Genomic DNA, 12,693 nt, shown 5'->3' on the forward strand with positions numbered 1-12,693 from the left:
GACTTTGACCTAGTCTGGGTGGATAATCAGGAAAGATTTTCCTGAAGAAGTGACCATTTAAGTTAAGCTCTCAGGCCTGTGTTCAGGACATAGTAAATTGTGTGTGTGTGTGTGTGTGTGTGTGTGTCTACATCTCAATTTAGATGTAAAAGTTAGATATAAAGCCAGATACAGGGATAGAGATAGAAATAGAGAGAGAGAGAGGGTGGGGAATCCTGAGATCTGAGTGTGAGAAGGAGTTATCTAGGCAAAGAAGATGGAGTATTACTGGCAGTGTGAACAGCATACGCAAAAGCTCTGAGGCAGACGGGATTACAGTATATTTGAGGACCTGGATGGAATGTAGAGAACAATAGAGATGTAGAGGTAGATGGAGCAGGAGAGACCAGAAGTCATTAAGTTGGATAACCAATGAATAAGTAGCATACATTCACAGAGGGAGGTGTGGCTTCTGTGTGCATCTGCCATACTAGTTGCAGGTGGTCCCTCCTTCATGCAGGTGTACCTCTCTTTGCTCTCAGTATTTGCTTCCCCTACCAACCAGCTAATTAGTTGCCAATTAATTTCAATTGGTTCATAGATGTGGCCACCTGGAGCCTAGCTTCACTCCCACATCCTTTTGACACTTCCTATGTACGCAAATCCCTCCTCACAGCCATGCCTCCTGAATCCCCTTGTCACACAATCCACAATGCTGAGTGACATAAGGGAGGCAGGATTTGTTATAAAAGTACTATATGCAGGTGGCTTAAACCACACTCCTTATGCAGAAAAAAAAAATTGGTCTGAATCACTTTCTAATTTTGTTTTAAAAAATCTTTCTCCCACATTATGCAAAGCTGAAGAAGTCTTCAGGATGATAACATGAGTTTTCTAGGAAGGAACTAAAGTAATGCTTCTAAAGCCTGTCTAGTGCTTGTTGGAACAAACCAGGAAGCTACTCTTTAGCTTGTTTCTCTCTTTTTTACGTGTTTGTTTTACAGATCAAATAATGTCAAGATGCTAGAATAGGCTCCAAGTACTTCTTTGCTTTTCCTTTGCCACACGGTCTACTGGGGAGTAGGGCCGTCACTAGGTCCCAGCAAAAGACCCCTGGTCCTCACCATCTGTGACGCTCAAGAAGAGACAGCAGAAAAGAGAAAAGACAACACCAGCACCCCCAAAACAAAGAGCAAGAAACTAGGATGACAACAAGGATTAGAAATTACATATCGAAAGAGCACAGCTAACCGAAGGACACTGGGCACTGATAAATGTGCCTGGCTTGCTAGCCTTTGGGCACCAGTACCCTTACTTCTGCCTCAGATGGCCCACCCCTGGGAGACATTGATCAAGTAAAGGCTGGATTTAGGCTGAGTTTGAAACCAGGGACAGGAAAATAAAGGATATTGGAAATTAAGGAATGAGGACATCAAATGATAACGGGAGAGAGTGTGACTTCTCCAAGCTGGAGACATTTCTAAGCAGTTCGCTACCCATGGATTTCCTATGAAGTATCCTGGATTTTCAAAAAGATGTTTTGTAATTAGAGACCAGGCTAAATTGAAACCACTAAACAGATTTGTGTCTTCATTTTTTTAAGTGGATTTTTCTGTCATAAAAAGTGGCATATACAGCTGAAAAGCATAGACACAAATAATCTAACCCATCACCCAGAGAGCCCATTAAGAGATTCTCTGGGTCTTAAAGTCTCTCTTTCATCCGTGCATATATAAGCACCCTCAAAACCCATCAAAAAAATTTAAGAAATCACATGGCACATACTGTGTTGAAACCAGCTTTTCTTACATAAAAATATATAATGATATTGTTCCATATCAAGTTTCATATTGCTTTTAAATAGTATTTAATGACTGAGTCACATGGAGTGGGAGTATTACATTCCCTATGGTTAGAAATTTGTCTTTCTGCACTTTTTGATGTTACTATTGATGTCTTTGCCAATAAAACTTGGTGCATAGTCATAATTGTCTTAGGATAAATTCCTACAAGTGGAATTGTTGAAACAAAGGGCATATGTGTTTTTAAATAATTTGCATAGGATTCCAAATCCCCTTGTAAAGGTCATCCCAATTTACACTCTGAAGTCCTGCTGAAGGTATATACACATTCCCCTTTTCTCGCATTCTCAGTAACGTGTACCTTACAGGATGCTAATTTGGCAAATGTGAAGGAAGTACATATCACAACCTCACCATTCTAGTTTTCTTCCATACTCAGCCCTTCTCACACCCATATACTCTCTGTTCTGGTTTTCTCCTTGGCATTACTCAAGTACCCATCTCTCTCCTGCATTAGCCTGAGCTAGTTTTGAAAGTAAGAACATATCTGATTCAGTTTGTATCCTTCTATACCTCTCAGGGCCTAGTACAGAACTTTGTAATAAATTTTTTAATTGTTTATTAAGTAAGTTAACTAAATTCAAACATATAATTTAGATCCAAAATAACTTGAGACAGAAAGTGGCACCATATAGAAAAATAGCATTTTATGAATTATGAAAAGAATGAAAATTGTTTTATTTCGAAGTCCAAAGCAGCTTAGCAAGAATCCTTGCCCTTGAATTTCTAATAAAATCCTTACCAATGTTGCCCATAATCAACATACTCGCTTAGTTATTCATTCATTTACTCAGACTTTGCTAAGGGTCTGTTGAGCACCAAGCACATCAGTGAAATAAACATAGCCGCCGTACTCGGGAACTGAACAATGGTGCTGGAGAGCTGAAACATGCACTTTTACGCACTCGTGATAGATACAGAAATAAATAATACCTAGTCCGTGACCTCTGGCAGCTTATATGACCCTGTAGAGATGAGAGACTGTAGACAATTCTACCATTGAGTGATTAATGCTATGAATATCACAGCACTGCACCAGCAGAAGGCACCACAGTGTGGTGGGGAAAGAATGGGTGGCAGAATCACCCAGACCTGCTTTGAATTTATGGTTTTCTGCTTTCCAGCCCTGTAGCCCTAAGCAAACCATACCAACCTTGTTTCCTTATACCAGGCTTACTGTATAGGTTGAATGAAATAATGTATGTGAAGGGCCTTCAACACTTATAGATGGTAAATGATTACTATTAGCAGGATAAGTTCAGGGGAAGATTCACAGAGGAAGTGCTGAGACTGGACCAGTGAAGATGTGACATTATTGGGCACAAAACATAAAGAAGGACATTCCAAGTGAAGGGAACAAGACATGCAAAATGGAGGCATAAAACCACTTGGTCTGTTTGGAAAATTATGGTTGTTTAGTGATGTTGTACCAAGGAAGAACAGCAAATGAGGAGCAAGAGATAGGTAAAGAACAGATCACCAAAAGGATCCATATGTCATAGGATATTATCTTCTACAGCTGTATTGTTCAATACAATAGCTACTAGCTACATGTGATTTAAATTTAAATGAATGAAAATGAAATAAAATTTTAAATTCAGTTCCTCAGTCACACACGCCACATTTCATAACCACATTTCATTATCCAGTCTCAATAGTCACATGAAGCTAGTGCTACCATATCAAACAGTCCAGGCAGAGAATACTTCTATCATCACAGAAAGTTCCATAGAACAACACTGTTCTAGGACACTTCTACTCAAACTGGTCAGCAGAGGAGAAGCATTGGCCTCATCTGAGAACTTGTTACATAGGCGAGAGTCAGGCTCCATCCCAGGCCCAGTGAATTGGAACCTGCATTTAACTAGGCACAGTGCACAGTGATTTGTGTGCACATAGAAGTTTGAGACACACTGCCCTCTAGAATGCGGAGCCTTTAAACAGCTTAAGCAGAAGCAGCATGGTCAAACACACTTTTTTTTCTTTCTTTTTTTCTATTCAACATCTCCCCATTCCCCACCTCTACCCCTGGCAACCATCGTTCTACTCTCTACCGCTATGTCTTTCTGTGCCTATCCTCTTTCACATAACATAATGTCCTCCAGGCTCATCCTTGTTATAAATTATAGATCTCTATTTTCTTTCTCTCATCAAGGACATGTGTTGATTTTCATGTCTCGGCTATCATAAATAATGCTACAATGAACATGGGAGTGTATATATCTCTTTAAGATACTGATTTTATTCCATTTGGATAAATAACCAGAAATGAGATTGCTGAATCATATAGTAGTTCTATTTCTAATTTCTTGAGAAACCTCCATACTGTTCTCATACTGTGGCTGCACCAATTCGCACTTCCACCAAAACTGCATAGGGAATTCCCGTTTCTTCACATCCTTGCCAGCACTTTTGATAATAGCCATTCTAACAGGTGTGAGGTGATATCTCATTGTAGTTTAGATTTGCATTTCCCTTATTATTAGTGATGTTGAGCACCTTTTTAAGTCTTCTGGCCATTTGTATGTCTTCTTTTGAGAAACGTTTATTCAGGTCCCTTGCCTGTTTTAAAATCGAATTATTTCATTTATTGCTATTGAGTTATTTGAGCTCCTTATGTATTTGCAATATTAATCTTTTATCAGATGTATGGTTCGCAAATATTTTCTCCTATTCCATAGGTTGTTTCTTCATTCAGTTGATTGTTTCCTTTGCTATGCAGAAGTTTTTTAGTTTGATGCAATCCTATTTGTCTATTTTTGCTTTTGTTTCCTGAGTTTTGGGGGTCATATCCAAAACATCATTGCCCAGACCAATGTCAAGAAGGCTTTCCCTATATTTTCTTCTATAAGTTTTATGGTTTCAGGTCTTACATTTAAGTCTTTAATCCATGATGAATTGACTTTTGTATATGGAATAAGATAAGGGTCCAAGTTTATTTTTCTTTATATAGATATCTAGTTTTCCCAGGGCCATTTATTGAAGAGACTTTCCTTTCACTATTGCATGTTCTTGGCACCCTAGTTGAAGTTCATTGGACCATAGACGCAGGACTTATTTCTGGGTTCTTCATTCTGTTCCATTGGTCTCTATGTCTATTTTTATGCCACTAATCATACTGTTTTGATTACTATAGGTTTCTAATATAGTTTGAAATCAGGTAGTGTGATGGCTCCATTTACGTTCTTCTTTCTCAAAATTGCTTTGGTTATTTGGGGTCTTTCGTTATTTCCTATAAACTTCAGGATTTTTTTTCTATTTCTGTGAAAAATAGCACTGGAATTTTGACAGCAATTGCACTGAATCTGTAGGTAACTCTGGACAGTATAGAATTTTAACAATATTACACATAATATCTTTCCATTTATCTGTGTCTTCTTCAATTTCTTTCATCCATGCTTTCAAACTCACATTTTAAAAGTTTATTGTAGTGGTAGGATGAATAAAAGGAGGACAAGACTAGAGGAAGAAAGACCAGTCAGGAGACACTAGCAACAAGGCTGCTGCTGTCACTTTTAAGCAAATTAGAAAAGGCACCTCTTTTATAGAAGCCACACAAACAGACTAGATGAACAGAGCGCAGGCTAGATTTAAGGTCAGCTTCAGTCCAGGCACTCTCATGCAATGAACACCATACATGAACATATGAAGAGGCATGGTGGCCATTGTTCAGGTGAGTGATGAAAAAGTCCTAAATTACACAACTTAAAAGGTATTAACAGCAACAGGCACCACTATACGGGGTGTTGCTATGTAAAATGCCATGTGCTGTAATAAGAGAGGAAAGTGGCAGAGAGTAAGGATTCATACTGCAAGGACCAATAAGGAGGGCTGGCCTCCTCACATCATGTGCTCATGGGCAGCCCTGCTCTGCAGTGTCCCTATTTGATTTCACATCAGGAAAGTGACTCGACTAATTACTTTAAACCAGTGCTGTATTTCATATGTAAAATACCCATAATTTTGGGTTTGAATACGATTGCAGTAAATTACATTGATTATGAAAAACTTCATTAAACTGATATAGGTTTATTCAAAAGCATGTAGTTTTAAGCAATCGGTATTCCCTAATTTCAATGGTTCCTACTTTTTTTTATTTAATAAAAGATATTGGATACGTCAAAACTCTATTAATTGGAAGTCTATTTTTTTCTAAAATAATGGGAGTTTTAAGACAATGTTAACCCATTTAGAGAATGGTCACCCTTTAAATCATGAGACATAATCCTAAAATAAAATAATAAAAATAATAAAAAAACAGAAATCTAGAAGCAACCTTAAGTGGAAAGAGTCTTTAAAACTCAATTCTTCTAGATTTCTCAGACAGTTTAATTTGTATACTTCCAGTTGCCTTAGATAACAAGAGTTGGGGTAGAGAACATGCCTACCCTCTGCTACACAAGATCATACTCACACACAAATATGCATACACATCCTGTATTGCTTAGGGTTCCCACGGCCATCCGATTGGCATTCATTCCGGGTAACTGAGGATTATTTAATAAAAGGATCTTTTACAGCTGTGTAGTTAGGACTAAAAGGAATTAACAAGGACCATGATTGCACCCTGGTTCTAGCAATGGCTACAAAGCCAAGGGAGTAAGGAAGTCTGTGGCTATAGTCTCTTCAGGGGAGGCTCCTCAGACTCAAAGCAAGATGGTGAGGGTGAAGAATGAATGAATAGTATCTAGCATTCATTCCACAAACACATACACAGTTATAGACAAACATATATCTTACATTTTCACAACGCCTTACAGTTAGCAAGTACTTTCAAATATTTTTCAAGTAGGCATCTGTCTCATAGCAGGTACTCCATATATACTTATTGAATAAATCAATGAAATATATTATTTGCAACTGAACTATTTTTTTCTTATTCCCAATAATTATATTTCTTTGTACATTTATTTATTATGAAAAATACACATAAAAATTTATCGTTTTAGCTATTTTAAAGTATTAAATTCAGTGACATTACAGATATTCATGAGGTGCAGCCACCATTATTATCCAGTTCCAGAACTTCTTCATTATCCCAAATAAAAACTCCATAATATAAATTTATTTTTTTCAAGTTTCAGATATTTATTAATCAACATAAACCCCAACATAATATACCAACATAATATACCTACAGCATTTGGAGGGGAAATAGTTCCCTGTTAAGTGGTAAATTTTGCAGATGGTTTCTGGAAGACCTTCATTCTAAGCAGCTTTCTAATGAAATGTTTCATTTAGAAGTCTGCATACTCTTTCTTCAGTTTGCTATAATCTACATTCACTGAGTAGAATTTGAATTGATCGTTGGGATCCAGTTTATTTCAGGGTTCTGGGTTATTCTTTCTGTCTCAAGAGATATCTGGATTGAAGAATGCCAAATGAAAAACACACAGCACTGCTCCAGTACCTCTAGCTCCAGTGAATACAAAGAGGGAGATCAAGCATGGATGCTTCTTGGTCTGACTGAGAACCTGGCAGAGCATGTTTGTGGCAGAAGTCTCGGGTCCAGAAGCAGAGAAACATAGAACTGCAAGGCCTGGAACCAGGTCGTCTCTACCGACAAATCTATCTATCTATCTATCTATCTATCTATCTATCTATTTATTTATTTTCCCCACCACCCCCGGCCTTATCAAAATATAATAGACAATTAGGTGCTCACATTTACGTTGTACAATTCAATGAGTTTTTTCAATTATAGTTAACATACAATAATATATTCATTTCAGTTGTACGGCATAATGATTAGAGACCTATATAACTCATAAAGTGATCACCCCACTAAATCTAGTACCCCTCTTCTCCATTACATGTTTATTACATTATTAATTATTTTCCTTATGCTACACTTTATATCTCCATGTCTATTTTTTTACTATCCATTTGTATTTCATAATCGCTTTGCCCTTCTTCGCCATTCCGCCTTACCCACCACTCATCTAGTAGCCCTCAAAATATTCTGTACCTGAGTTTATTTATTTCCATTGTTGTTGCTGTTTATTTTGTTCTATACATTCCACTTGTACATGAAATCATGAAATATGCGATATTTGTTTTTATATAACTTATTTCATTCAGTGCAACATCCTCTAGGTCCATCAAGAAAACATCTTTTCTATCCCCCTACCTTTTAGTCTATGTATCTTATAATCTTAAGTGAGTCTCTTGTAGGCAGCATATGTATGGGTCTTGTTTCTTATCTATTTAGTCACTCTATCTTTTGATTGTAACACTTAATTCTTTTCCATTTGAGGTATTTGTTAATAGGAATGCAGTATTACCATTCTTCGTTCATGTGTTGATACATGTATTTTCTTATTAAAGAAGTCCCTCCAACATTTCCTGTAATACTGGCTTGGTGTTGATAACTTCCTTTAGCTTACTTTTGTCTGAGGAGCTCTTTATCTGTCCTTCAGCTCTAAATGATAGCTTTTCTTGGTTGTAGATTCTGAGTTTTCATCACGTTGAATATTTTGTACCAAGCTCTTCTGTCCTGCATAGTTTCTTTTGAGAAATCAGCTGCCAATCTTATGGATGCTCTCTTGTAGATAAACAACTGCTTTTCTCTTGCTGCTTTTAAGATTCTCTCTTTGTCTTTAACCTTTGGCATTTTAATCATAATGTGTCTTGGTGTGGGTCTTTATGGGTTCATCTTTTTTGGGACTCTCTCTGAGCTCTCTGGGGTTTTATGTCTATTTCCTTCACTAGGTTAGGAAAATTTTCTATCATTATTTCTTCAAATATCCCTTCAACATTTTGTTTTCCTTTAGGTATCTCTATAACATGAATAGTTTTACATTTAATAGCACCCCATAACCTCCTTAAATTATTATTATAGTCTTGGCTTCTTTTTTCTTGCCATTCTGATTGAGTGTCCTTGGCTTCCCCATCCTCTATATTGGTGGTTTGACCCTCTTCTTTATCCGCTCTGTTTATTCCTTCTAATATACTCTTCATCTCAGATAATGTGTTCTTCATTTCTGATTGGTTCCCTTTTATAATTTCCATTTCCATTTTTATGTTTTTTAGCTCTTTGTTAAAGTTCTCACTGAATTCATCTACACTTCTCCTAAGTTCACTGAGTATCTTTATAACCAGTGTTTTGAACTCTGCACTTGACTCCATTATTCTTAGATCTCTGTGCTGTTCTCTCATGTGGTTCCTCCTTCTTTGTTCCCATTTTGGCTGCCTTTTTGTGTGTTTCTATGTGCTAAGCGAAGCCCCTAAGTCTCCCAGTCTTATTAGCATGGTTTTGTCCTGTGGCACGGTCCTGAGAGGGTTTCAGCTACAGGCCAAGTTTAGTCCTATCCTGTGCTCTTCCAGGGCCACCTATTAAGATTCAGCAAGTAATCCACAGAAACTTATAGTTTCCTCAAAAGGCCACACCAGAAACTGAGGTCAGCTGCCACCAGTGTGAGTCTTGGTGCTGCTTAGCAAGGAGCACTGGACCCACCGAGGACACAACTGAATATGGTTTATGTGGGGCCACGAGTTGGGAGAGGTTGAGTTTCAGGAAATTCTCTGGGTGGAGAAATCTCTGTTACCAAGTTTGAAGACATCTCAGCTCTGGTGTACTGAGTCCTCACACTGGGAGAGGGAAGGGCTCAACAAAGGAGCAATGAATATTGCATGCACCTCTGCCGAGGAGAGAGCCTCACCTCTGGCCCTTACTCCAACAGCTCAGCATTCCCCTGTAAATCCCTGGTGCCCCACCCTCCATCCCATTGAGCTGAGCAGGTACTGGTGCTCAGAACAAGCAGGTCCGCACTGGAAAGTCCACTTGTGGTCATGGCCCCTTTAAGAGGTGTCTACAGCTGCCGGCTGTGCAGTCTCTGTTCCACTCTGCCACTCAGGACCAGTCGGCCTCACGTCTCCGCCCCCTCCTACCTTCTACCATTGCAGGTTGATTATTTCTCTCCCTTGTTGTAGTGCTTCTGTTGAAGTAGATCCTTGGTGACTTTGCTTGCTGTTTTCTCCATGTTTCTCACAGCTTTGATTTGGTCGCAAGAGGGATAAACAAAGCCTCTATCATCTATGCCGTTTTTTCCCCAAAACACAAATTTATTTTTAACAAGCGAGAGATTTATTTTGTGTGCAAAGACTTGTGAAAGCAAATCATATAAACATCTATTAAATGTTGTAACAATTTTCCTAATACTCAAGAATAGAAAAAAAACTTCAATATGAATCTATCTATAGAAACAGAGAAACACGCAGAGTAATCACGTAGAATTAGTATACATAGACTAGTTAATTCAAATATGGAACCTGGCTATTTGAGGAAATAACTTCTTATTGACTACCTTGATTGATCAAATTGGCCAGAGAGTCAATCAATGTTTCACTTCAGTTTGGCTATAGAGATGCTAATGCCTTGATAGCTCATCCTTCTTCCTTCTCTAACAATTAAAACAGACACTTTCAGTTCCTGAGCTTTGCCAACGAAGCCATAATAAATTCCAGAAGAGTTTTGGGCAGTACGATTTCAGTCTCAGTTAGCCTATGAGTGGTAAACAGAAGATCTAGATGTGGTTCCCTGTTCACGAGCTGTGTGGATGCAGGCCATCAATCTGGCCTCCCTTATCTGTAAAAGGACCGTGCTGGACTTTGATATCTAAAGCCCCTGGCACTTGTAATGTTCCAAGACTCTAGGCTCTGCCCGAAAGCCTCTGAAGTTTTCACTGGAAAATGCTCTCAGTCTAAGCACATCAAATATCAAAACACATAGTATTTACCTTTCTGATGAAACAGATAGTATGAAATTTGACCCTTTCAGCAAATCATGATTGTGAAAGCCAACATTCTGTGCATGTAAAGCTAGCAGGGGCTGGTTTAGCACTTGGAGGAACAAGTTAGCCAGATTCATTGACTAACATAGCTTTGAATGGGTATTTTAATGATACAGAGAAACTAGTTCTGACCTTTTACCAGCAGCCCAGTTTTCCCTGTGGCACCGACAGATTGGAACTGATCCATTCCCACCTGGTTTCCTTGGTAACCAAGAACCTAGATTTGTGAGGTGTTTGCAGCACATCTGGCCAGGATTAAGGTACAGACTAATACTATCAGAGATCAAGCCCATTGCTTTGGCCTTTAAAGACCTCATGCTAATTAAAGAACCAGAACCACAGGCAGGATGTGGCTCACCTATCACTGCTGGTGAATCTAGTTAGCACAGTGGTTGAGAATGTAGGCTCTGGAACCAGACTGCTTGGGACTAAAGAATAATCTGTCTCTCACTAGTGCTGGAAACTAGACAAGTCTGAATTTGCCTCTTTAGGCCTCAATTTCTTCATTTGTAAAATGAGCTTACTAAAAGTACCTTCCTCGTGCATTTGTTAACAGGCTTAAATGCATTGAAATATTAAAAGTACCTAGAGGTATATACTATAGCAAGGGCTCACTGTGAATTAGCTAGAAGTAGTGACAATGTGATGATTGTGTAATGGCAAGGAGAAAAATGCAGCTTTTTCAAGAACACCACATGTGACATTATTTTAGGGAGATCTGCAGCAAAGATGGTGGGAAAACAGCTAGAAAAGCATATGCATGTTCCCATGACAAGTGTGCAAGGGTAGAGAAGTAGGGCATGGATCTGAACAGAAACAAAAGATTGCAAAGCTTACCATCAATGGCTTTGGCATCAGACAGATCTGAGCTGGGACCCTAGCTCTGCAGATTACTAGCTGTATGAACTCTGGTAGCTCAATCTGTCTGAAACTTACTCTCCTCAAATGTGCAACGAGGGAGCAGAACCTTCCTCAGAGGGTTGCATATTGTATGAAACGTGCTCAGCACACTGACTGGAACATAACAAATGGTCAATAAATATTAATGACTATTATTACTAGGTCCAACCTGGCCCCATTCGGCCCCAATTTTCTCCCATATCCCTTTTTATTCACTTATTCATTTTATCTGTCATACATTTACCAGAACTAGCTTTGTCTGTTACCAAACTGGACACCAAGAATTCAAAAACAATTGTGATATGAGGTTCACACTCCTAAATATCTCATAGTCTAGTGTGGAAATGAGTCACAGATACACCAAGTGATGGAAGAGCCAACTTGGAGCTCACCATGCACAGGTGTGAGCTCACAGAAAGCGAAGCAGCAGGGCAGTGAGGTTGGTCAGAATGAAGGGAGGCTTCTTGGAGTTGGTCTTGATGGCTGAGAGGCAGTGATGTCTGGTGGTGAGGGGCACAATCCTAGCCTCAGTTGCCTATATTCACATTCACAGATATGCTGCCATGAGTTCATGTGACCTTGGTTAAGTCATTTCATCCCTTCTTGTCTCAGTTTCCTCAGCTGTAAATAGTAAAATGACAAAATTTATAGAATTAATGAGTTAAAAAAACCCTGTGAAGCACTGAGAAGCACCTGGGTTGTAGTAACAGTTATTATTACAGGAGAAAGAGAAAGGGAGAATTTCTCAGGCAGATGAGATATCGAGAGTGTTGTCTTTTGTTTTGTTTTGTTTTTACACTAGATATTGGCCATGTAATGCTGCCATGGTGCCCCTTAAAGTCTCAGAAGACAGGTCTTCTTAGTTGTCCACAGAAGAACTCAGTCTTACTTGTGGCTCATCAGAAACACATGTGGCTCCCCAAAACTGGCATAGATATTTATTTGCCTTCCCTTTGGGCCACTTTCAGTAAGTGCTGGCCAATATTACATGAAGGGCCCTTCTCCTTGGTCATCTATCCTCTCACCATCTCTACTTCATCTCCCCAGGGTCCCAGCTTCATCCTGTCATTGCTGCTGGCCTGGAGCTAGTAAATGCCAATTCTCAGGCTCTCCACAGTTCCTTGAGCAAGGTCTTATTTGACTGTGTTTTTAAATTCTTT

General features: G+C 38.9%; 1 protein-coding gene across 1 annotated transcript; it reads right to left on the reverse strand.

Moving 5' to 3' along the window:
* Positions 1-7,078: 7,078 nt before the first annotated feature.
* Positions 7,079-7,327, reverse strand: LOC107500340 (cytochrome c oxidase subunit NDUFA4-like). Its single transcript, XM_036233323.1, is given in 1 exon segment — positions 7,079-7,327. A coding segment is annotated over 1 exon segment (249 nt).
* Positions 7,328-12,693: the final 5,366 nt, after the last annotated feature.

Source organism: Rousettus aegyptiacus, unplaced genomic scaffold (genome assembly GCF_014176215.1).
Source record: "Rousettus aegyptiacus isolate mRouAeg1 unplaced genomic scaffold, mRouAeg1.p scaffold_m13_p_15, whole genome shotgun sequence".
Classification (NCBI taxonomy): domain Eukaryota; kingdom Metazoa; phylum Chordata; class Mammalia; order Chiroptera; family Pteropodidae; genus Rousettus; species Rousettus aegyptiacus.